Raw genomic sequence first — 26,916 nt, forward strand, 5'->3', positions numbered from 1 at the left:
TGACTAGGGGGAGGAGGGGAGAGGACTAGGGTGGTGACTAGGGGGAGGAGGGAGAGGACTAGGGTGGTGACTAGGGGAGGAGGGGGGAGAGGACTAGGGTGGTGACTAGGGGAGGAGGGGAGAGGACTAGGATGGTGACTAGGGGAGGAGGGGAGAGGACTAGGGTGGTGACTAGGGGGAGGAGGGGAGAGGACTAGGGTGGTGACTAGGGGGAGGAGGGGAGAGGACTAGGGTGGTGACTAGGGGGAGGAGGGGAGAGGACTAGGATGGTGACTAGGGGGAGGAGGGGAGAGGACTCGGGTGGTGACTAGGGAGGGGAGGGGAGAGGACTGGGGGGAGGAGGGGAGAGGACTAGGGTGGTGACTAGGGGGAGGAGGGGAGAGGACTAGGGGGAGGTGGGGAGAGGACTAGGGGGAGGGAGCGGAGGGACTAGGGTGGTGACTAGGGGAGGAGGGGAGAGGACTAGGGGAGGTGGGGAGAGGACTAGGGTGGTGACTAGGGGGAGGAGGGGAGAGGACTAGGGGAGGTGGGGAGAGGACTAGGGGGAGGAGGGGAGAGGACTAGGGGGAGGAGGGGAGAGGACTAGGGGGAGGAGGGGAGAGGACTAGGGTGGTGACTAGGGGGAGGAAGGGAGAGGACTGGGGGAGGAGGGGGAGAGGACTAGGGTGGTGACTAGGGGAGGAAGGGAGAGGACTGGGGGGAAGGAGGGGGAGAGGACTAGGGTGGTGACTAGGGGGAGGAAGGGAGAGGACTGGGGGGAGGAGGGGGAGAGGACTAGGGTGGTGACTAGAGGGAGGAGGGGAGAGGACTGGGCGGAGGTGGGGAGAAGACTGGGGGAGGACTGGGGGAGGAGAGGACAGGGGGACAGGTGACAGTGGATCTGATAACAGCTCTTGACAGCTGCTCAGACATGACTCGCTCTCTCCCTCCCTCTACCTCTCTGCCTCCTCCCTCCTCTCCCCCATAACCCACTATCTTTCCATCCTGTCAGCATTTAGCAGAGTGTGTGTGTGTTGAACTTCTGACAATGCAGAAAAGGGGATCTGAGAGGACCTTGACCCAGGAGCTCCCCATTAACAATGACATCCAATCCTCCCCATCCACCCACCTACCCACCTACCTACTGCAGTGCAGGAAATAACACACATACACACACAGTCTACATCAAACCATCTACACATGTTTCCCACTGCGGAAAATAAGGTCCTTCTGTAGCTCAGTTGGTAGAGCATAGCGCTTGTAACGCCAGGGTAGTGGGTTCGATTCCCGGGACCACCCATACGTAGAATGTATGCACACATGACTGTAAGTCGCTTTGGATAAAAGTGTCTGCTAAATGGCATATATTATTATAAGAGACACACAAACCCACACAGATAAACAGAGATACTCTCAGCATGTTCAGTGAAAAGAGAGATTAACATTCTGATCATGTTCATAGAAATCACTGCTTGGAGACAACATGGACGCCGAAACAAGAGCAAGGCTGCTCTTGCTACTGTCTGGCTCCTGTCAACCTACTGTCTTGCTCCTTTGAGACCCCAATGTCTGTTAGAGGCGGAAAGGAGAGCACACAGTGGACTAGGAGGAGATGGGTGGGTTCAACCAAATAATACATTTTTAAGAGTTTTCATGAAACAATTGACAACCATTCTACACTTTGGGGTTGTTATGTTCTCACATCGGATCTTTCAAGAGTTGAATAAATATCAAACTTGAGTTTAGCATTTATACATTTAAAAAGAAAATCTCTTTCTGTAGGACACACAACACGACAGCATCACTCAGTGATATAACTTATCCATTTCCTTCCTGACAGATGGACAGGCTGACAGATGGACAGACAGACAACAGGGTAGTTAATTTAGCGAGTGAGCCAAACAGGCCTAAATATAAGCCAGTCTGGAAACTGCTGCTCTGGAATCTATGGAGTCGTAAACACTCCCACTACTTCTATATATAGGCTAACTGCCATCTAGCAACGGTAGGCCTTTGATACCCAATACCGATGGACGTTGTGGAAAACCAAGGGTGTTGGCCAGGGGGACTGGCGTCAATGCCGTGGCGTAATGCGAGTGGCTAGGCGACTGGACAGCAGGTTGGACTGGGACATAAACAGTTATACAACAAACAACAGAAACCCCAGTCAGTCAAGAGCTGCTAATGCTAACAGCGCTACAGTCAATCATTTCAGTTTACATCATCCCTGGGCAGTATGCCTCCTGGTAGTCTAGGGTCATTAATGGGTTCATTACTGTTATTAGTAGAGGGTGGGAGAGAAGGAAAGAGACAGGGATGGGGCTGGAACTATTAATCTGTTAATTAGTTCATAGTTAATTAAGTTCGACACATATGCAGTGTACAGTATGTAACACACAGCGGACGGCCGTGGAAGACATTCCAGGCAGAACTGGCAATAGGCTAACTGGCAATAGGCTAACTGGCAACAGGCTAACTGGCAACAGGCTAACTGGCAATAGGCTAACTGGCAATAGGCTAACTGGCAACAGGCTAACTGGCAATAGGCTAACTGGCAATAGGCTAACTGAAACATTTTGTTGTTTTCAGAGTGGCTGTGATTCTTGCTGTAACGAAATTACTAATTCATGCGTAGATATACACACTCTCTCACGCTCTCTTCCTCGCTCTCTCTCACACACACAAAGCATTCTGAATCTTTCAGGATCCCCCAGGGCAGTGTTTCCAGCATCTGAGATGTCCTGGTCTTATCATGGGCTAGTCTACCATGTGCAGTGGGACAGAACATTCTGAGAACATTGTGCAGTCACTTACATGCTGCCCTCCGTCTCCAGAAAAGGAGAACAGGTCGTTACAGGAACAGAATGAGATGTGGTCATAGTCAGAGCTCTCGATATTTCTAAGTAGGAGATTTACATTTGACACTTTAGTCCTGTAGCAACATGCAACAATTTTACTGAGGTACAGTTCATGTATGGAAATCAGTCCATTTAAAGTCAACCCCCCTCACACCCCAGATGAATAAGCCAGATGTGGAGGTCCTGTGCTGCCTGTGTTACACGTGGTCTGCGGTTGAGGCCGGTTGGACGTACTGACAAATTCTCCAAAACAAAGTTGGAGGTGGCTTATGATAGAGAAATGAACATTTATTTCCCCAGCAACAGCTCTGGTGGACATTCCTGCAGTCTGAATGCCAGTTGCACGCTCCCTGAAAATGCCACTAATCAGTGGCATTGTGTTGTGTGACAAAACTGTTATAAATATAAATAAAGGTGAAATAAGTCAATAATAAACTGCACATTTTAGTGTGGCCTTTTATTGTCCCCCGCACAACGTGCAATTGTGTAATTATCATGCTGTTTAATCAGCTTCTTGATATGCCACACCTGTCAAAAGGAGAAATGCTCACTAACCGGGATGGAAACCAATTTGTTTGCCAAATTAGAGAGAAATAAGCTTTTTGTGCTTATGGAACATTTCTGGGCTATTTTATTTCAACATGAAAAGCCGGACCAACACTTTACATGTTGCGTTTATATTTTTGTTCAGTATATATCTATATTTTACTCCAAGAATCTATTTAATTTAATGTTTGCTACTGTAGGTAGGTAGCATTAGCTAGCACTGGTCATGTGTATCTGAGCCAAAACGCCGCCAAATCGCAATAAAATCACAGTATTGAATCACAATACATATAGAATCATGAGAATCACATTACATATAGAATCATGAGAATCACAATACATATAGAATCATGAGAATCACATTACATATAGAATCATGAAAATCACAATACATATAGAATCATGAGAATCACAATACATATAGAATCATGAGAATCACAATACATATAGAATCATGAGAATCACATTACATATAGAATCATGAGAATCACAATACATATAGAATCACAATACATATAGAATCATGAGAATCACATTACATATAGAATCATGAGAATCACAATACATATAGAATCATGAGAATCGCAATACATACAGTATCATATCGGCACCTAAGTATAGTGATAATATGGTATGGTGAGGCCCTGGTAATTCCCAGCATCATCCAACAAGCAGGTAATAAAAGCATGAGTAAGGCTGTGCGTCACTGTTGACCAGTGGTAATGTGTGTGCCACACAGAGGGCAAGTGAGACTGGAAGGGGTCAGTGACTGTTCTGTTCCTTTTACTAACATGACACACACACACACACACCCCAGGCATATCCTATCAAGTACAGCTCAGAAGTAAACATATTGGATGCACATGCAGGGCCATGTAAATATAAAGCTACACAAATACTGACATTGTAAATAGGTCAGTATGTAGAAAACGGTTGACATGTAGAAAGAGAGTGAGACAGAGAGCAAGAGAAGAGGAGTGGGTGAATGAAGAGGTGGAGGAGGAGTGGGTAAATGAAGAGGTGGAGGAGGAGTGGGTGAATGAAGAGGTGGAGGAGGAGTGGGTAAATGAAGAGGTGGAGGAGGAGTGGGTGAATGAAGAGGTGGAGGAGGAGTGGGTGAATGAAGAGGTGGAGGAGGATTGGGTGAATGAAGAGGTGGAGGAGGAGTGGGTAAATGAAGAGGTGGAGGAGGAGTGGGTGAATGAAGAGGTGGAGGAGGAGTGGGTGAATGAAGAGGTGGAGGAGGAGTGGGTAAATGAAGAGGTGGAGGAGGAGTGGGTAAATGAAGAGGTGGAGGAGGAGTGGGTGAATGAAGAGGGGGGTGACTGAAGAAGTGGGTGAATGAAGAGGTGGAGGAGGAGTGGGTGAATGAAGAGGTGGAGGAGGAGTGGGTGAATGAACAGGTGGGTGAATGAAGAGGTGGAGGAGGAGTGGGTGAATGAAGAGGTGGAGGAGGAGTGGGTGAATGAACAGGTGGAGGAGGAAGAGGAGGAGGAGGAGTGGGTGAATGAAGAGGTGGAGGAGGAAGAGGAGGAGGATGGGGGGAAAGCTTTAGTTGACTGGTCGATTATTTGGTCGACCAAGATTTCTTTAGTCGAGCAGTAGCAAAAATAAATATATATGTCATGGTGTACAATACCCCTATTGGCTCCTGTCTGAGAGGACTGATCCACTGTGGAGATCTGTCTGAGTGGACTGATCCACTGTGGAGGTCTGTCTGATTGGACTGATACATTATGGAGGCCTGTCTGAGTGGACTGATCCATTATGGAGGCCTGTCTGAGTGGACTGATACATTACGGAGGCCTGTCTGAGTGGACTGATCCACTGTGGAGGCCTGTCTGAGTGGACTGATACATTACGGAGGCCTGTCTGAGTGGACTGATCCATTACGGAGGCCTGTCTGAGTGGACTGATCCATTAAGGAGGCCTGTCTGAGTGGACTGATCCACTGTGGACTGATCCATGTTTGTCTGAGCCATTGTGGAGGCCGTGAGGATGCCATAGTCCATCAGTCTAAGACATACTACTGAAATTGTATATGGTTATATTATTACGTAAGAATAGAGTTTCTCTGTCCAGTGTCTGTGTTATTTTGCCTATCTTAATATTTTCTTTGCAACTCTGCCTAGAAGGCCAGCATCCTGGAGTCGCCTCTTCACTGTTGACGTTGAGACGGGTGTTTTGCGGGGACTATTTAATGAAGCTGCCAGCTGAGGACTTGTGAAGTGTTTGTTTCTCAAACTAGACACTCTAATGTACTTGTCCTCTTGCTGTTGTGCACCGGGGCCACCCACTCCTCTTTCTATTCTGGTTAAAGCCAGTTTGAGCTGTTATGTGAAGGGAGTAGCATACAGCGTTGTACGAGATCTTCAGTTTCTTAGCAATTTCTCGCATGGAATAGCCTTAATTTCTCAGAACAAGAATAGACTGACAAGTTTTAGAAGAAAGTTCTTTGTTTCTGGCCATTTTGAGCCTGTAATCGAACCCACAAATAATGATACTCCAGATACTCAACTAGTCTAAAGAAAGCCAGTTTTATTGTTTCTTAAATCAGAACAACAGTTTTCAGCTGTGCTAACCGAATTGCAAAAGGGTTTTCTAATGATCAATTAGGCTTTTAAAATAATATACTTGGAGTAGCTAACGCAACGTGGCATTGGAACACAGGAGTGATGATTGCTTATAATGGGCCTCTGTACACCTATGTAGATATTCCATTAAAAATCTGCCGTTTCCAGCTACAATAGTCATTTACAACATTAACAATGTCTACACTGTATTTATGATCAATTTGATGTTATTTTAATGGACAAAACATGTGCTTTTCTTTAAAAAAAGCAAGGACATCTCTAAGTGTCCCCAAACTTTTGAACAGTAGTGTATATCTACAGAAATAATACAGATGCTGCTTCTTAATATGAATAATGAATAATAATAATAATGAATAATAATAGTAATATTAATCATACTAAAAAATACTGAATGATAATAAATAACAATAATATGAATAATAATTAATAATATTAATAGAATGAATAAGAATCATATTAATAATAATAATGAACAATATAATTGATACTATTAATAATAACAATAAGAATGATAATATTACTATCAATAATAATACTACCAACAATAATACTATCAATAATAATACAATGAATAATACTATTCATAGTAATACTATTAATAATGATAATAGTACTATTAATAATAATACTATTAATAATAAATAACACTATCAATAATAATACTATTCATAGTAATACTATTAATAATGATAATAGTACTATTAATAATTCTACTATTAATAATAAATAACACTATCAATAATAATACTATCCATAGTAATACTATTATAATGATACTATTAATAATAATACTATTAATAATAAATAACACTATCAATAATAATACTATTAATAATAATACTATTAATAATAAATAACACTATCAATAATAATACTATTAATAATAATACTATTAATAATAAATAACACTATCAATAATAATACTCTTAATAATAATACTATTAATAATAATACTATTAATAATAAATCATAATATCAATAATAATACTATTCATAGTAATACTATTAATAATAAATCACACTATCAATAATAATACTATTAATAATAATACTATCCATAGTAATACTATTAATAATAATACTATTAATAATAAATCATAATATCAATAATAATACTATCTGTAATAATACTATTAATTTTAACAATACTATTAATAATAATAACCCTCCGTTTTCTTGATCTCCTTATTGGTATTATTACTATTATTGTTATGATCATCATCATACTAATTGTATAGGCTTTCTTTCCCATTGACCATAGCTACTGCCAGAGCCTGAAGCGGGGTTGTTTCGGACGCATACAGTCCACATTCAAAGTTTCCAAACGGCAAAAACATTCAATGAGATCCAGGGATATGGTGCAAAAAATGATTCTCCAATCAACTTAAAGCATAGATTACTTGACGTGACTGTTGTTTGTATGTCTGTAAGGTTAGAAGTATCAGGCAACAAGGTAAGACCCAAGTGCAGACTGTGTGAAGTAACAATGTTAATTGTAACAACAGAGGCAGGCAAACGCCATGTCAAGGCAGGCAGGGGTCGAAAATCCAGAGTAGAGGTCAAGGTACAGGACGGCAGGCAGGCTCAATGTCAGGAACAGGCAGAGTGGTCAGGCGGGCAGGTACAGGGTCAGGACAGTCAAGGGTCAAAAACCAGGAGGACGAGAAAAAGAGAGACCGGGAAAAACCAGGAACTAAGACAACACACTGGTCGACTTGAAACAACAAAACAAACTGGTAACAGACAGACAGAAAACACAGGTTTAAATACCCAGAGGACAAGTGGGGAAGATGGGAGACACCTGGAGGGGGTGGAGACAAGGACAAGTGGGGAAAATGGGAGACACCTGGGGGGGGTGGAGACAAGGACAAGTGGGGAAGATGGGAGACACCTGGGGGGGGTGGAGACAAGGACAAGTGGGGAAGATGGGAGACACCTGGGGGGGTGGAGACAAGGATAAGTGGGGAAGATGGGAGACACCTGGGGGGGTGGAGACAAGGACAGGTGGGGAAGATGGGAGACACCTGGAGGGGGTGGAGACAAGGACAGGTGGGGAAGATGGGAGACACCTGGAGGGGGTGGAGACAAGGACAGGTGGGGAAGATGGGAGACACCTGGAGGGGGTGGAGACAAGGACAGGTGGGGAAGATGGGAGACACCTGGAGGGGGTGGAGACAAGGACAGGTGGGGAAGATGGGAGACACCTGGAGGGGGTGGAGACAAGGACAGGTGGGGAAGATGGGAGACACCTGGAGGGGTGGAGACAAGGACAGGTGGGGAAGATGGGAGACACCTGGAGGGGGTGGAGACAAGGACAGGTGGGGAAGATGGGAGACACCTGGAGGGGGTGGAGACAAGGACAGGTGGGGAAGATGGGAGACACCTGGAGGGGGTGGAGACAAGGACAGGTGGGGAAGATGGGAGACACCTGGAGGGGGTGGAGACAAGGACAGGTGGGGAAGATGGGAGACACCTGGAGGGGTGGAGACAAGGACAGGTGGGGAAGATGGGAGACACCTGGAGGGGTGGAGACAAGGACAGGTGGGGAAGATGGGAGACACCTGGAGGGGGTGGAGACAAGGACAGGTGGGGAAGATGGGAGACACCTGGAGGGGGTGGAGACAAGGACAGGTGGGGAAGATGGGAGACACCTGGAGGGGGTGGAGACAAGGACAGGTGAAACAGATCTAATAAGTAACAAAAGGGACATATCTCAACCAGGTCAATAGAAATCATCAAGGTACCTGATATTTCATCATATACATTCATATATTTACACACACGTACACGGAGCTCTGTATGTTTTTATACAAATATGTATATTTGTACATCTCATTACTCTCCTTACCGGCCCGATATAGGCTACACTATCTAGCTACTCTCCTTACCGGCCCGATATAGGCTACACTGTCTAGCTACTCCCCTTACCGGCCCGATATAGGCTACACTGTCTAGCTACTCCCCTTACCGGCCCGATATAGGCTACACTGTCTAGCTACTTCCCTTACCGGCCTGATCTAGGCTACACTGTCAAGCTACTTCCCTTACCGGCCTGATCTAGGCTACACTATCTAGCTACTCCCCTTACCGGCCCGATATAGGCTACACTGTCTAGCTACTCCCCTTACCGGCCCGATATAGGCTACACTGTCAAGCTACTTCCCTTACCGGCCTGATCTAGGCTACACTGTCTAGCTATACTTCCCTTACTGGCCTGATATAGGCTACACTGTCTAGCTACTTCCCTTACTGGCCTGATATAGGCTACACTGTCTAGCTACTTCCCTTACTGGCCTGATATAGGCTACACTGTCTAGCTACTTCCCTTACTGGCCTGATATAGGCTACACTGTCTAGCTACTCTCCCTACTGGCCCGATATAGGCTACACTGTCTAGCTACTCTCCCTACTGGCCCGATATAGGCTACACTGTCTAGCTACTCTCCCTACTGGCCCGATATAGGCTACACTGTCTAGCTACTTCCCTTACTGGCCTGATATAGGCTACACTGTCTAGCTACTTCCCTTACTGGCCTGATATAGGCTACACTGTCTAGCTACTCCCCTTACCGGCCCGATATAGGCTACACTGTCTAGCTACTTCCCTTACCGGCCTGATCTAGGCTACACTGTCAAGCTACTTCCCTTACCGGCCTGATCTAGGCTACACTGTCTAGCTACTTCCCTTACTGGCCTGATATAGGCTACACTGTCTAGCTACTTCCCTTACTGGCCTGATATAGGCTACACTGTCTAGCTACTTCCCTTACTGGCCTGATATAGGCTACACTGTCTAGCTACTTCCCTTACTGGCCTGATATAGGCTACACTGTCTAGCTACTCTCCCTACTGGCCCGATATAGGCTACACTGTCTAGCTCCTATCATTACTGGCCTGATATAGGCTACACTGTCGAGCTCCTCTCCCTACTGGCCCGATATAGGCTACACTGTCTAGCTACTCTCCTTACTGGCCTGATATAGGCTACACTGTCTAGCTCCTCTCCTTACTGGCCCGATATAGGCTACACTGTCTAGCTACTCTCCTTACTGGCCTGATATAGGCTACACTGTCTAGCTACTCTCCTTACTGGCCGGATATAGGCTACACTGTCTAGCTACTCTCCTTACTGGCCCGATATAGGCTACACTGTCTAGCTACTCTCCTTACTGCAGCAAGTGAGAGCAAAGGACACTGCCACATGTTGTTGGCTTGCAGCACAAACTGTACCCATTGAGCAGGGTATACCAGTGGTCACCAACCAGTCCATGTTCAAGACATTCCATCACCAAACATTTCTGTAGAAACGGCTTGACTCCACTTGTATTAGTATTATTAGTATTATTATTAGTAGTAGTAGTATTATTAGTATTAGTATAAGTATTATTAGTAGTAGTATTAGTAGTAGTATTATTAGTATTAGTATAAGTATTATTAGTAGTAGTATTAGTAGTAGTATTATTAGTATTAGTATAAGTATTATTAGTAGTAGTAGTATTATTATTATTAGTGTTATTATTATTAGTATTAGTAGTAGTATTATTATTATTAGTGTTATTATTATTAGTATTAGTATTATCAGTATTATTCGTGTTGCGCTGTTGGCGGCAGGGGCACTTCATTCAGAAGCTCTGTGCACCGGGTATGAAAAGTGTTCCATTCGTTTGAAAAGACCGACTCCACCTTCCTGAGTTCCCAGTGGTCTTGAAAGCACCATGACAAAAGGTACCATCAGTCCAGTTAATTAAAAAAGCTCATTATTAGCAAATCATTTCAATTTATGCTCAGCTGTGCCTCGGAAGTGCTACACCAACTGATCTATTCTGTTATCAAAGCTTGAGTTTTGAAATATAGTATGGTTTGAGAAAAATAATATTGGCAGGCTGTGATAATGTATTAGGCCGACTGCAAAAATTATTTTTTATTAGGTTAATGTTACATTTTTAATCTGATTGGTAGATCTCGGCTTGCTTTTTGACTGCGAAAGTGATCTTTACTCTTTACTCAGGTTGATGCCCACTGGTGTAGACTGTAGCACAGTGACTTCCAGGTGCGGCAGGGTAGCCTAGTGGTTAGAATGTTGAACTAGCAACTGGAAGGTTGCAAGTTCAAACCCGCAAGCTGACAAGGTACAAATCTGTCGTTCTGCCACTGAACAGGCAGTTTAACCCACTGTTCCTAGGCTGTCATTGAAAATAAGAATTTGTTCTTAACTGACTTGCCTGGTTAAATGAAGGTAAAAATAAACATTTAAAAAAAGGTGGTTACTACCAAATATTACAATCTATTTTTCATGAAGACAGCTATTCTACTCTAAATAAAATAAAGTGGGATGGAATAAATGTCAAGTCCTGACCTTAGTTATCTTTGTTTTCTTTATTATTTTGGTTAGGTCAGGGTGTGTTTTTGTATTGTATAGGTGTTTTTGTCCTGTCTAGGCTTTTTGTATATCTATGGGGTTTTAGTATGTCTAGGTATATGTAGGTCTATGGTGGCCTGAATTGTTTCCCAATCAGAGACAGCTGTTTGTTGTTGTCTCTGATTGGGGATCCTATTTAGGTTGCCCTTTTCCATGTTGGTTTTGTGGGTTATTGTTTATGTGTAGTTGCGTCACATTTGTTTTGTTAATTTGTTTAGTGTTCTTCGTGTAAATAAAGAAGTATGTATTCTTATCACGCTGCGCCTTGATCTCCTCGTTATGACGACTGTGACAAATTAGAGATGGTGACCAAATTCAGATAGTGACCAATACTACAAGTTATTTCTCCCTTGCCCATCGACAGAAACATCCATTTATTTGACCAGTTTTCACTAGCCCCATGCTGCTGCTGCTGCTGCTGCCAACTAGCCAACATATAGTAGCTGGGAAGGGCTTTTCAGGATGACTGACTGAAATGAATCCATTCGTCTCCACACTCGACTCTCAGCTGTGCAACATACGTCATCTATTTGGGCTCCAGGCGTGTCCAGGGAGCAAGGAAGAAAGGGCTAGGGATGGGTATTAGGATGATTTTACTATTCTAATAATATTGTGATATTTTTTCAGATAGAATAAACTAAAAGTTCAAAAAGAGACTCTTAAAACAATCATATGGACACCGATGCTCACAGCACAGGGACTTCTCTATTCCTCTCCCATCTCTTTCTATCTTCCTCAATCCCTACATCTTGCTTTTCCTTCCTTCCTTCCTTCCTTCCTTCCTTCCTTTCCTCCACTTCTCTGCTCCCTCCATCCTGCCACAATCATCCCCCCCTTTCCTCCACTTCTCTGCTCCCTCCATCCTGACACAATCATCCCCCCCTTTCCTCCACTTCTCTGCCCCCTCCATCCTGACACAATCACCCCCCTTTCCTCCACTTCTCTGCCCCCTCCATCCTGACACAATCAGCCCCCCCTTTCCTCCACTTCTCTCCATGCTTTAGAGTTATACCATTGTGTTACACACCACAGTGAGGGAGATTCTCTGTGACAGTTTATATGAGCCAATGGCCTCACCTAAACACCAACCAGAAACACCACTGTTGAGACGACGGGTGAAGCAGGGGTTTGTGTGTGTGGATATATAACCTATATATAGCTGAGCTGTAGATGTGTGTGTGTGTGAACGTCTATGTGTGAAGAGAAAGTACAAGTGCCAGAAATGTGTTACTGCGTGTGTGTGTGTGCCTGTGTGTGCAAGAGAACTCTTCAGTGTAGAATGCATCCAGTCCGAGGCGATGGAATTATTTTTCTTAGGCTCAAATCAACATGCAGAAAGAGTGGTGTGGTGTGAGTGGTGTGTCTTGCAGCACCATACTATGACGCAGGTTGGTGGAGGTGACAGAGGTTTCGACATACATCGATGAGAGGGTCCCCCCTTCTCCCAAAGGTGGTCCTGTAGCTCAGTTGGTAGAGCATGGCGCTTGTAACGCCAGGGAAGTGGGTTCAATCCCCGGGACCACCCATACGTAGAATGTATGCACACATGACTGTAAGTCGCTTTGGATAAAAGCGTCTGCTAAATGGCATATATACTTGTTGACACAGGTTGGTGTAACAGTATAACTTTACACCGTCCCCTCACCCATACCCGGGCGCGAACCAGGGACCCTCTGCACACATCAACAACTGACACCCACGAAGCATCGTTACCCATCGCCCCTACAAATCAGCCGGGCAAGACAATCTGGACCCTTTCTTTCTAAAAATGATCTGCCAAAATTGTTGCAACCCCTATTACTATCCTGTTCAACCTCTCTTTTGTGTCGTCTGAGATTCCCAAAGATTGGAAAGCAGCTGCTGTCATCCCCCTCTTCAAAGGGGGGGACACTCTTGACCCAAACTGCTACAGACCTATATCTATCCTACCCTGCCTTTCTAAGGTCTTCAAAAGCCAAGTCAACAAACAGATTACCGACCATTTCGAATCCCACCGTACATTCTCCGCTGTGCAATCTGGTTTCAGAGCTGGTCATGGGTGCACCTCACCCACACTCAAGGTCCTAAACGATATCTTAACCGCCATCGATAAGAAACAATACTGTGCAGCCGTATTCATTGACCTGGCCAAGGCTTTCGACTCTGTCAATCACCACATCCTCATCGGCAGAATCGGTAGCCTTGGTTTCTCAAATGAATTCCTCGCCTGGTTCACCAACTACTACTCTGATAGAGTTCAGTGTGTCAAATCGGAGGGCCTGTTGTCCGGACCTCTGGCAGTCTATACGAGGTTGCCACAGGGTTCAATTCTCGTGCCGACTCTCTTCTCTGTATACATCAATGATGCCGTTCTTGCTGCTCTTGCTGCTGGTGAGTCTCTGATCCACCTCTACGCAGATGACACCATTCTGTGTACTTCTGGCCCTTCTTTGGACACTGTGTTAATAACTAACCTCCAGGCAAGCTTCAATGCCATACAACTCTCCTTCTGTGGCCTCCAATTGCTCTTAAATACAAGTAAAACTAAATGCATTCTTCAACCGATCGCTGCCTGCTCCTGCCCGCCCATCCAGCATCACTAATCTGGACGGTTCTGACTTAGAATACGTGGACAACTACAAATACCTAGGTGTCTGGTTAGAATGTAAACTCTCCTTCCAGACTCACATCAAACATCTCCAATCCAAAGTTAAATCTAGAATTGGCTTCCTATTTCGCAACAAAGCCTCCTTCACTCATGCTGTCAAACATACCCTCCTAAAACTGACCATCCTACCGATCCTCGACTTTGGTGATGTCATTTACAAAATAGCCTCCAATACCCTACTCAATAAATTGGATGTAGTCTATCACTGTGCCATCCGTTTTGTCACCAAAGCCCCATATACTACCCACCACTGCGACCTGTATGCTCTCGTTGGCTGGCCCTCGCTTCATACTCGTCGCCAAACCCACTGGCTCCAGGTCATCTACAAGACCCTGCTAGATAAAGTACCCCCTTATCTCAGCTCACTGGTCACCACTATCTGAGCAGATATCCGATCGCTACAGCTGTACATAGTCCATCTGTAAATAGCCCACCCAATTGACCTACCTCATCCCCATACTGTTTTTATTTATTTACTTTTCTGCTCTTTTGCACACCAGTATCTCTACCTGCACTTCACCATCTGATCATTTATCACTCCAGTGTTAATCTGCTAAATGGTAATTATTCGCCTACCTCCTCATGCCTTTTGCACACAATGTATATAGACTTTTTTCCCCCTGTGTTATTGACTTGTTTGTTTACTCCTTGTGTAACTCTGTGTTGTCTGTTCACACTACTTTGCTTTATCTTGGCCAGGTCGCAATTGTAAATGAGAACTCGTTCTCTACTTGCCTACCTGGTTAAATAAAGGTTAAATAAAGGTGAAATAAATCAAATAAAACATTTAAATGAGCCTTTTTGATCCCAGAGTCAAGTGAAAGATGAGAAAAACTACAGGAGAGAATGACAGGAGATTTCCGTGGAGGAGTGCGAGCCTTGTGCCTAGGTCCTGACAACACCGGTCTTACCGGTGCTGCTCTGCTGCGCATCCATAAACAGGGACCCTACAGTGACTGACAACAGAGCACTAGCAACAGCGCCCCCCTAAGCCTCCGCATGGTCACTGCAACTACAGTACAACACTTCAAACCAGGGAAACAATTATATCAGCAAGGTTGGCTTTGGAATCCTCTGCACTGGGTTAATAATATTCCTCCGGGGCTCTATCAAACCGTTTTGTGAGGGATATTCCATCAAAATAATGCAACCATGTCTAACACCTTTGTCAACATCAACTGACAGTTACATTCTATAATATTCCACAAGGAACCACTTTAACTACTGGGACGAATACAATATCTGCAATGTAGTGGCAAAACAAGTGCTTGGGTAATGTTTGAAGGATAGCTAACAACAGTAATATATACTCTAGCCATGCTGTTTATGACGTACATTCCAATAACGGGCAGCGTGGCTATCATTTTGCAATCTGAATGCACATGTCAAAGTATCCAGATGTGTGCTGAACAGCAAGTGTTTGTAGCTCAAATTAATGTATATTAAGCATGCATATCAAGCACTGAATAGGTACAAAACCTAGGTACAACAATCTCTACAAATGACTTTCAACCACTTCTGTATAATGATGTAATTCAGGGGCTGAAGAATTTGCAAGGGACGGGATTATAATATTATGACGATACTGAACATGGACATGTTCAAACGTTGTCTTACAGCGCCATCTTGTGGTCTGTCGCGTTATAAAGCCCTGTTCCCCTCTTTCCAAATAAATTACGAAATGATGAGACGAATATTCCATTGATGCAGTAAGGTCTTCACGAATGTAATTTTCACAATGTCCAATATTTCTTCAGAAATAAAGACAAGTAGGCAAGTAAGGTCAGAACACATACCAAGCACAAGGATGGCATCGTCCTTCATGACGTGACGCTGAAGTAGATGCTGGAACTTGGAGAAGTCTCCGAACCATTCAAACGACTTCTCTGTCTTGTACCTCTCATCCCAGTAGTCCACGTCTTTATACCTGGAGTTACGGTCGGGTAGATACTCCATCCCCACGCTGTCCCTCACTGTACAAGGAATGCAATGATAGCTATACACAATGTATAGAGATTAAAACAGAATTTATGCTTTTCTGTATACAAATGGAACATACATTATTTCGTCAGTCACCCTTATGTTGTGAATAGCATTGCTGAGTTGATTATAGATCAATGTAATTAACTAGACTGTTGAGAGTGTTATGTTATGATGACTGTCACAGGTTGTGGCTGTGCTCGTCTAAACCAACGACAATACCACAACGTGTTTACATACAGTACTGTCTATGATCATCACTATGTAGCCATAGCCATCTATCTATCCAGCTACATTTTACGCTGAATGCCCATGTGACATTGTAAACTCTTGTTCGCTTACGTCAGTCAGTTAGGTCCTCACTGCAGGGAGTTTTCATGAAAATCATTTGAAATGAAAGGAACATATAGGCTAGCTGTTCATTGGAGCGTTATCCATATTCCACGTGTTGCTCGCAGGAAACCTTCCGTCATACACTCCGCGCAAAGCATCCTGGGGCAATGATATCCCATCTGATCAAGTCTGAGGAACCGACGTTACAGTGTAGCAGGATCAGCTGTATCTGCACCCGGTAAAAGTCTGCGACATTGCCTACTACTGTTGTGACAATGTCTTCACTTTCATTCATGTCCGTCCGTGTCATATTACTCTAATTTTGGTCTGAAACATATTAGTGGTTTCCTTTCAATTGTTGTGTAAATAAGTAAACACGTTTTAACTTTTACATGTGCATTTATAACACCACGCCTACTTCCTGGAGATTTGAATAGTTCACCCATTCAGGTCATGGAATGAACAGTTCTCTCCCTGTGTCGGGGTTGAACCCAAGTATTCCTTCCTTTTCACTCGACCCTTTATGGAGACATTTCTTGGGCGCCAATCCTTATTTTCAGCCCGCAGACAGAGCAACATAAACCGCAAACAACACGACGATTTTAGAGGTAGGGTTTGAGAGGAGTTTAATCTTCAGCATGATACTTTCCAAGCGTGATACTTAATGATACCTTAATGTATCAATTGTATACGTTCTGCACAGTGTTCTTATCTGCTTGTCAACTGTTGGCATAAAAATACTAGTTGCACAATTTGTCTCTACTGAATGGCTTTAATATAACTGGAAAGAATGTCTTCAAAGTCATTTGCATGATGCATAAAATGAGAGAAAGAGATTGTTCTTGCTCTAAACAGTATTGTTTCTACTGCATCTACAAGTATTACGTAAATACTTAAGTAGTGTTTTTTTTCTTCCTTTGCAGATGAGGGCCATTGGGAAAGTGTCCTTTCAACTGAAGGCACTCAGTATATTCCCAAGTAACTGTAAATGTCAGATCCATGGACATAGGGTATCTCCTCCTCAAAACTTTACTGGCTATGAGAGTATCAAACAACAATACAGCCCCCAGATACCAGAGTACTTCAACTTTGCAGAAGATGTGCTTGATGTGTGGGCAGAGAAAGAAAAGGTAGAGTATACCTTGTTTATCTAACCTTCAACTTTCATTTCCAGTGCTTGACTTGGATGAAATAGGTTCCAGTACTCGTTTTTGGTGCCAGTACTGTTTATATTTAGGTGCAGGAGCTCCACAATACATTGAGCTAGTATTCTATAAGAGGAACAGGAGCTCAAGCAGAAGAACATTTGAGCTGCCGGTACTCTACTCAGGTGAGCTCCTCCCCAAGTCAAGCACTGTCCGTTGCATATATTATCATGGGGGAATGAAAAAATGGTAACACTTGACTTGAACCCTCTGACTGTGACATAGTTGTTATAACTGTTATGTCAGTGTTATGACATCATCATTATGATGACCGCCTTTAGGTAGCAGGATAGTTGACATATCATTCATATTGGCAGAGGGATATGTTCTACGTTAAACTTTACGGTTTCAGATAAACTCAAATGTAAATGTGAAATCACCATGGTTTATTTCAGAAAGGAGAGAAAGGATCTAACCCTGCCTTCTGGTGGGTGAATGACAGAAAGCAGGAGGTGAGGTGGAGTTTTGAGGAGCTGGGCTTCCATTCCAGAAGACTGGCCAATGTTCTGTCAGGTGCCTGTGGTCTCAACCAGCAGGACCGGGTGTTTCTGGTACTACCCAGGGTTCCAGAGTGGTGGCTCGTCAATGTGGCCTGTCTCAGAACCGGTAAGCTAGAAAATATCTAATCCAGAAATCCAAGACTTCATAATAGATTGAATCAAAATTGCATTGTCTAGACCAGTGATATTGAAACTTTTTCAGCGGGGACCACATTTTTTTCCCCAGAATTTCTGGGGACCCAATTTTTGTCACTAGAAAATCTGGTGATTCACATTTTTATTTGGCATACCCCCGGCAGCTTTGCCTTTGGGAATAACTGCTCTAAGAGAACCAATACGTACATGTATTTACTTACTTAGTACAATTTTATTTGTCAAATGATATTTTTCAATAACATTTGTATTTTGTTCCCATAAAATAATCTGTCCTCTTCATTTTTGGATCCCCCCCAAAATCAAACCATTTTTTATTTGTCGACCCCACTGAAATCCCCCGTCGACCCTGACTTTGAATACCACTAGTCCAGACATAATGCTATCAGATAGATATGTTTGGGGCAATACAATTGAAATAGTTTTTGAGACAAGCTGCTAAATTAATTTTAAAAATCAATATAAATGTGATGCCTAGAGCCGGGTGTACTATCTGATCTCCTGACCTGAACAGGAGAAATGTACATCTTTATTTATTCCAGTGCCATGCATTAGCTATGACTAGGGCCACAAGATTTCCCTTCAGGAAAATCTCCTATCCCTGGTGAATCCCGTGTCCTTCACAGGAACAGTACTGCTGCCAGGTACCTCTCAGCTGACAGCCAGGGACATCCTCCACCGGCTGCAGACCTCCGGGGCCCGCTGTGTCATCACAGACGAGTCCCTGGCCCCCCTGCTCGATGCCGTGGCCTCTCAGTGCTCCAGCCTGCAGCACAAAATACTGGTGTCCCCCACCAAGAGAGAGGGCTGGAAGAACTTTGGAGATCTGGTGAGGTAAAGATAACTTAGGTCAGCAAAAATTCCAAAGACACTTAAATATGTGTATGTGACCAATTTGTTTTGGATGGGATCATAATGGCTCCAGTTCACTGTGTCTGATCTATTGGTTTGGTCTGAATGGGATCATAATGGCTCCAGTTCACTGTGTCTGATCTATTGGTTTGGTCTGAATGGGATCATAATGGCTCCAGTTCACTGTGTCTGATCTATTGGTTTGGTCTGGATGGGATCATAATGGCTCCAGTTCACTGTGTCTGATCTATCTACATCTTGCTTGTTACTTTCAGCATCTCTGTACTGACCAAACTCTCTCCATAGGAATGCGTCCAGCGACCATGAGTGTGTGAAGACTCGCAGTGATGACCCTATGACCATCTTCTTCACCAGTGGGACCACAGGGTCACCTAAGATGACCCAACACAGCCACAGCAGCTATGGGATAGGCCTCACTGTCAACGGAAGGTAGGTCCGACAACATTCATCTCAGTTAACATGTTTACATAGTCTGTCCACGAGAGATTACTTCAACATCATCATAACCACTAACACAACACAACTATAACCATGCCACAACAACCATAACATAACCATAACCACGCCACAACCATAACATAATCACAACCATAACATAACCACAACCATAACATAATCACAACCATAACATAACCACAACCATAACATAATCACAACCATAACATAACCACGCCACAAAATCATAACATAATCACAACCATAACCATAACATAATCACAACCACGCCACAACCATAACATAACCACATTCATAACATAATCACAACCATAACCACAACCACGCCACAACCATAACATAATCACAACCACGCCACAACCATAACATAATCACAACCACGCCACAACCATAACATAATCACAACCACGCCACAACCATAACCATGCCACAACCATAACATAATCACAACCACACCACAAAACCGTAACATAATCACAACCACGCCACAACCATAACATAACCATAACCATGCCACAACCATAACATAATCACAACCACACCACAAAACCGTAACATAATCACAACCATAACATAACCACAACCACGCCACAAAACCATAACATAACCACAACCATAACATAACCATAACATAACCATAACCACGCCACAACCATAACATAATCATAACCACGCCACAACCATAACATAATCACAACCACGCCACAACCAAAACATAATCACACCATAACATAACCATAACCATACCACAACCATAGCATAATCACAACCATAACATAACCATAACATAATCACAACCATAACCACGCCACAAACATAGCATAATCACAACCACACCACAACCATAACATAATCACAACCATAACATAATCACAACTACGCCACAACCATAACATAATCACAACCATAACATAACCACGCCACAACCATAACATAATCACAACCATAACCTAACCATGCCACAACCATAACATGGGTTGAACTTAGATTGCACTGACTAATTGCTGTTGTGAAAGCAGCAGCTACTCTTCCTGGGGTCACACAAAACATGAAGCATGACATAATACCCATTGAACTGAACCCTAATTGGGGTTTATCTCTGTCCTACTCCCTCCCTCCTGGCTGTGTGGAGGTACTGGTTGGACCTGACGGAGAGGGATGTCTTGTGGAACACATCTGATACAGGCTGGGCCAAGTCTGCCTGGAGCAGTGTCTATGCCCCCTGGATCCAGGGAGCCTGTGTCTTCATCCACCATATGCCCCGCTTCGACAGTCACACTGTACTGGAGGTGTGTGTGTGTGTGTTCATACACCATATGGTCTGAAAACAACACCTATTCCCTTACATCTTTGATGTCAGCACATCTGAGGGAAGTTGATTGCTTCAGATCTGTAGGCACTGCATGTCCATTCTCACTCCATAGAACCCCTCTCTGTGTCTTCCACTGCATTTGACCACTAGAGGGCCCTGGATGTCCATTCTCACTCCATAGAACCCCTCTCTGTGTCTTCCACTGCATTTGACCACTAGAGGGCCCTGCATGTCCATTCTCACTCCATAGAACCCCTCTCTGTGTCTTCCACTGCATTTGACCACTAGAGGGCCCTGCATGTCCATTCTCACTCCATAGAACCCCTCTCTGTGTCTTCCACTGCATTTGACCACTAGAGGGCCCTGCATGTCCATTCCCACTCCATAGAACCCCTCTCTGTGTCTTCCACTGCATTTGACCACTAGAGGGCCCTGCATGTCCATTCTCACTCCATAGAACCCCTCTCTGTGTCTTCCACTGCATTTGACCACTAGAGGGCCCTGCATGTCCATTCCCACTCCATAGAACCCCTCTCTGTGTCTTCCACTGCATTTGACCACTAGAGGGCCCTGCATGTCCATTCTCACTCCATAGAACCCCTCTCTGTGTCTTCCACTGCATTTGACCACTAGAGGGCCCTGCATGTCCATTCCCACTCCATAGAACCCCTCTCTGTGTCTTCCACTGCATTTGACCACTAGAGGGCCCTGCATGTCCATTCTCACTCCATAGAATCCCTCTCTGTGTCTTCCACTGCATTTGACCACTAGAGGGCCCTGCATGTCCATTCCCACTCCATAGAACCCCTCTCTGTGTCTTCCACTGCATTTGACCACTAGAGGGCCCTGCATGTCCATTCTCACTCCATAGAACCCCTCTCTGTGTCTTCCACTGCATTTGACCACTAGAGGGCCCTGCATGTCCATTCCCACTCCATAGAACCCCTCTCCGTGTCTTCCACTGCATTTGACCACTAGAGGGCCCTGCATGTCCATTCTCACTCCATAGAACCCCTCTCTGTGTCTTCCACTGCATTTGACCACTAGAGGGCCCTGCATGTCCATTCTCACTCCATAGAACCCCTCTCTGTGTCTTCCACTGCATTTGACCACTAGAGGGCCCTGCATGTCCATTCTCACTCCATAGAACCCCTCTGTGCCTTCCACTGCAGGTGTGTCGTGGCTAGGTTGAATGTAGTGGGGAAATGTTGTTATTTCACGTGTTTTTCTTTGAAGACACTCTCCAGCTACCCCATATCCACATTCTGCACGGCTCCGACTGCTTATCGAATGCTAGTGCAAGAGGACATGTCCAGGTATTTGCTTACACACTGATTAAATAATGTATCCTTTTTAGATTACAACCAAATCGTTATTGACATCTGAGATCTCTTTTTTTTTGTCAGTTATAATTTCAGCAACTTGCAGCATTGTTTGTGTGCTGGTGAACCCATCAACCCAGAGGTGATGGAGAAGTGGAGGAGTGCCACTGGACTGGACATCTACGAAGGATATGGACAAACTGAAACTGTGAGTTAAGCTAGTTGGAGGTGATAAAATGTTGCACCGAGAATGGGGTCTTAGTTTCTCTGTCATTTCACTTCCAGGTACTGATAGCTGGTACTTTTAAGGGCATGAAGATCAAAGCCGGGGCTTTTGGGAAGGCTTCACCAGAGTATGATGTGCAGGTATATGCAGTCAACAGACAACAGTGTAATGTGTGCTTAACCATCAACATGAATCAATGTGTAATCAATAAAGTTTCCACGTTTTGATACAAACTGCGGACATTGGCAGCATTTGTGTTCCTATCTCAGGTCGTAGATGAAGCCGGTAACGTCTTGGCCAGAGGAGTGGAGGGGAACCTTGGTATCAGAGTGAAACCACACAAGCCCTTTTCCCTGTTTACTGAATACACCGTATGTACGACCACTTCACTGCAAGTCAACTAGCCGCCTGGTCTCCCTGTCTGTTTTCTTCCAATAGCAATTAATGAAATATCCACATCATTGATTTTTATTTTATTTAACCTTTATTTAACCAGGCAAGTCAGTTAAGAACAAATTCTTCTTTACAATGACGGCCTACCCCGGAAGACGCTGGGCCAGTTGTACACCGCCCTGTGGGACTCCCAATCACAGCTGGTTGTGATACAGCCTGGATTGATTGATTGACTGACTGACTAGTCCTTCAATTTTGATATTGATTTGAACCTTCTGAAATACATTGAGACTTGTTTTGTTTTCTTGCATCTTAATATTGTAATATTTGTATCCACATGTATGCAGGGTGACCCTGATCGAACAGCAGAGTGCTATGTTGGGGACTTCTACCTGACTGGAGACAGGGGTGTCATGGATGAGGACGACTACTTGTGGTTCGTGGGTCGAGCTGATGACGTCATCCTGTCAGCTGGGTAACACTATGGTCGACTTCCTGCCCGACTAGATTTGCAGGCCTTGCATTGCATCAACCAATGGTTGCGTGCCACATCATCGACTGTGCAGTTGGGAATTAGATTGCTATGTCATTATGCTGCATTCGTAACCAAGTGAGAGGTGGGAATTTATCAGTTGTAAATACCAATTGGATGCGTTCACGTGCTTTGAACTTGTTGAGAAACCCCGATTGGCTAATGGCCAAATAGCTGATTAAACACTCAAATAAAAATACAGCTATCATGCTTGTAAACAACTTATGGTGTTCAAAAACTATATTAATACATTGTTTTTATAAATAATGTTTTGTTGCATTTAACTGCCGAAAATGTTGTTATCGAGGTCATTTCCTTAGTAGGTGAGGTCAGGGGTCACTATGTGGGAGCTCAGGATGATAGTTTCCAACTAGTCTCCCAGTTTTATGTGTAAATTCCCACTTTCCTCTTCATTACGAATGCAGCATTAGCTGACATGTTAAATACCTATCTAGGTGTTGTAAGATCTGCCATGTCTCAGCAATGTAGTCGGGCAGGAACTCAACCTATATCTATACCTATATCTATATCTATGGGGCACAAATGTCAATTTAAAGTTCTTCTCAGTTGATGAATAAGCTCAATCTGAGTCTGGAAAACGTAACAAAAATGTTTAGTTGACTATCCCCCTATTCGCCCGGGACAAGTATTACTAGAGAACGTTGGTTATGTAATTATTACTCCAGAATGTCCGTTATTCCGAAGGACGATTCGGACAGGATTAGTGTTTTCCAAACTGCCCCCTGTATTTATGACTTGTTTTCAATAAATGGACAGTTATAACGGAAGCCTGGAGGTTTTTATTCTAGGTGTGAAGATATTGCAACATGTCCAGGTGATACCGGCACACTGATAACGCCAGCTTGGTTCCCAAGTTTCTAAACCAAACCAGCTTTGATGTAGTGTCGCCATAATATTTGAATTGAGGAAGTATCATCATAATCATTAGAATATATCAGCAATCTGTAGTACGTCCTAAATGCCCCCGAGCCTTCAGATGTGAGCTAAACAGTGCACGTGCACCTGAGATGTGTTTTAAGGCTATGGATGAGAAAGTTAATTTATCATTTCCAAATGTTTAGGTCAGTTCTATGCTGCTTTGCGATCTATTAACAGCAACTTTTGCTTCAAATAGGCCCAATATTTTTTTACAGATGCATTTGACAATATTCAATTCATAATCACAAAATATATAAACAAAAGCATTCACTGTGAAAGTTGATGATACATGTAGGACATTTATATATCACTTTATGCGCAGCACTTAGTTCAATTTATCCAATCAGTTATTGTTTTCTTGCTCAAACCGTGAGCGAGCAACACCTGTCAAACTCAGACATTTCTCAGGGATGTCGATTCGCACAGGACGAGCGTTATCCAAGGACCTTGGAGTTCGCCAAAAAACAGTAGGTTACTCTGGCTGGGATTGTTACTCTCCTGCCATGTAGAAATGACTGGCAGATTCGGACAGGACTAAAATTACAGATGTGGTGTTTTGTGCTCGTGCACATCATTACATTACACGACCTCCCCTAGTAAAACTAATCCTGTCTGAATAGGACTAAAGTCTGGGTTTGTATAGGTACCGTATTCGTAGTGAAACTAATCCTGTCTGAATAGGACTAAAGTCTGGGTTTGAATAGGTACTGTATTCGTAGTAAAACTAATCCTGTCTGAATAGGACTAAAGTCTGGGTTTGTATAGGTACTGTATTCGTAGTGAAACTAATCCTGTCTGAATAGGACTAAAGTCTGGGTTGTTTGTATAGGTACCGTATTCGTAGTGAAACTAATCCTGTCTGAATAGGGCTAAAGTCTGGGTTGGTTATTTAGGTACCGTATTCGTAGTGAAACTAATCCTGTCTGAATAGGGCTAAAGTCTGGGTTGGTTATTTAGGTACCGTATTCGTAGTAAAACTAATCCTGTCTGAATAGGGCTAAAGTCTGGGTTGGTTTAGGTACCGTATTTGTAGTGAAACTAATCCTGTCTGAATAGGGCTAAAGTCTGGGTTGGTTATTTAGGTACCGTATTCGTAATGAAACTAATCCTGTCTGAATAGGGCTAAAGTCTGGGTTGGTTATTTAGGTACCGTATTCGTAGTGAAACTAATCCTGTCTGAATAGGACTAAAGTCTGTGTTGTTTGTATAGGTACCGTATTCGTAGTGAAACTAATCCTGTCTGAATAGGACTAAAGTCTGCGTTTGAATAGGACTAAAGTCTGGGTTGGTTATTTAGGTACCGTATTCGTAGTGAAACTAATCCTGTCTGAATAGGACTAAAGTCTGGGTTTGAATAGGTACTGTATTCGTAGTGAAACTAATCCTGTCTGAATAGGACTAAAGTCCTAGTCTGGGTTTGTTTAGGTACCGTATTGGTCCATTTGAGGTGGAGAACGCTTTGATTGAACACCAGGCCGTGGCTGAGTCAGCCGTGGTCAGCAGCCCTGACCCTATCAGAGGAGAGGTACAGTATGGATGAATCAATCAAATCCATTAAAGTAATAGGTCATCCTCACCCAGAATCAAAGCAGTCAGATGATTTCAGAGCTAGGGACTATCTTGTTGGTTAGATCTCTATAAATGAACCTATATTTGCTTCAATCCCAAAATCATTCATAGCGACTGCACTATAATTGGGCTCCCGAGTGGCGCAGCGGTCATTCCAGGCTGTATCACAACTGGCCGTGATTGGGAGTCCCATAGGGCGGCGCACAATTGGGCCAGCGTCGTCCGGTTTAGGGGAGGCCGTCGTTGTAAATAAGAATTTGTTCTTCACTGACTTGCCAAGTTAAATAAAGGTTAAATAAAGGTTACATAAAGGTTAATTAAAGGTTACATAAAACAACCCAGTTAATATGCCCTCCATCTTCCCAGGTTGTGAAGGCATTTGTTGTTCTAACAGCAGAGTACAAATCTCAAGACCAAGATCAACTTAAGAAAGAATTACAGACGTATGTGAAGAAAGTTACTGCACCGTACAAGTATCCACGCAAGGTAATTGTTATTCTTTTGTAAAGCTATTTATTGTTGGAAAAAAAAGCTTGATCAATATCTATTAGAAGGCAAAAAATAAGGTAATTTGACTTTTCTCGTCTTCACAGGTAGAGTTTGTGGAACAGCTACCAAAGACAGTTAGTGGTAAAATCAGGAGAGTGGAGCTCAGGAACAAAGAATGGGGAAGATCCTGAATGGGTTTGAGGATCATCTGTTTACCTTCTTATTGGAACAGTGAACAGAATATAGTCTGTTTCTTTCTTTTCCTACTAGCACAGACTTTGCTGATAACTACTGAATTGAGGAAAAATGTCCTTACTGTGACGGTGATATGTGGTTGTCCCACCTAGCTATCTTAAGATGAATGCACTAACTGTAAGTTGCTCTGGATAAGAGCGACTGTTAAATGACTAAATTTAAAATGTGAAAATGAATCAAAACATCTGTGAAATGAATGGCACATGTCATTTTCTATTTGTCTCCGTCATTGCATGAATAGCTACTTCACACTGGTATGAAACTTGAAGAATAAACTTTTGATTCAATATATTACAGCACTGTGTGTGTGTGTGTGTGTGTGTGTGTGTGTGTGTG

At 43.5% G+C, this 26,916-nt stretch overlaps 2 protein-coding genes across 4 annotated transcripts in view; one reads left to right on the plus strand and one right to left on the minus strand.

Moving 5' to 3' along the window:
* ece2a (endothelin converting enzyme 2a) overlaps positions 1-16,531 on the minus strand; it is a 239,076-nt gene extending 222,545 nt beyond the window's left edge. The window contains exons 1-2 of one of the 2 annotated variants that reach the window (XM_046321418.1): positions 16,366-16,531; positions 15,840-16,016 (exon numbers count right to left, since the gene is read on the minus strand). In XM_046321418.1, the coding sequence (XP_046177374.1) occupies positions 15,840-15,999 (160 nt within the window). In that variant the 5' untranslated portion in view covers positions 16,000-16,016; positions 16,366-16,531. Of the gene's footprint in view, positions 1-15,839; positions 16,040-16,365 lie in introns of both variants that reach the window. The other variant, XM_046321417.1, reaches the window with a different exon arrangement.
* Positions 16,532-16,535: 4 nt separating this feature from the next.
* Positions 16,536-26,876, plus strand: acsm3 (acyl-CoA synthetase medium chain family member 3). Of its 2 annotated transcripts, XM_046321415.1 has the most exons (14): positions 16,538-16,964; positions 17,280-17,486; positions 17,957-18,167; positions 18,841-19,048; positions 19,373-19,516; positions 20,676-20,832; positions 22,092-22,171; positions 22,262-22,385; positions 22,463-22,543; positions 22,673-22,774; positions 23,144-23,271; positions 25,693-25,792; positions 26,203-26,322; positions 26,430-26,876. In XM_046321415.1, the coding sequence occupies exons 2-14, from the start codon at positions 17,280-17,282 to the stop codon at positions 26,514-26,516; spliced, it is 1,749 nt and encodes a 582-aa protein (XP_046177371.1). In that variant the 5' UTR covers positions 16,538-16,964; the 3' UTR covers positions 26,517-26,876. The 2 variants fall into 2 exon arrangements, with proteins under 2 accessions (XP_046177372.1, XP_046177371.1); XM_046321416.1 differs by lacking the exon at positions 22,673-22,774 and having other exon boundaries at positions 16,536-16,964.
* The last annotated feature ends 40 nt before the right edge of the window (positions 26,877-26,916 follow it).

This window comes from Oncorhynchus gorbuscha, linkage group LG22 (genome assembly GCF_021184085.1).
Source record: "Oncorhynchus gorbuscha isolate QuinsamMale2020 ecotype Even-year linkage group LG22, OgorEven_v1.0, whole genome shotgun sequence".
NCBI classification, from domain to species: Eukaryota; Metazoa; Chordata; class Actinopteri; order Salmoniformes; family Salmonidae; genus Oncorhynchus; species Oncorhynchus gorbuscha.

What these genes read in the sequence shown, in the direction of transcription:
- acsm3 (XM_046321415.1), top strand. Translation starts at nt 17,280, where the DNA reads ATGAGGGCCATTGGGAAAGTGTCCTTTCAACTGAAGGCACTCAGTATA. An exon ending in GGCCTCACTGTCAACGGAAG is followed by an intron (nt 19,517 to 20,675) that starts GTAGGTCCGACA and finishes GGCTGTGTGGAG; the next exon opens with GTACTGGTTGGACCTGACGG. An exon ending in GACGTCATCCTGTCAGCTGG is followed by an intron (nt 23,272 to 25,692) that starts GTAACACTATGG and finishes GGGTTTGTTTAG; the next exon opens with GTACCGTATTGGTCCATTTG.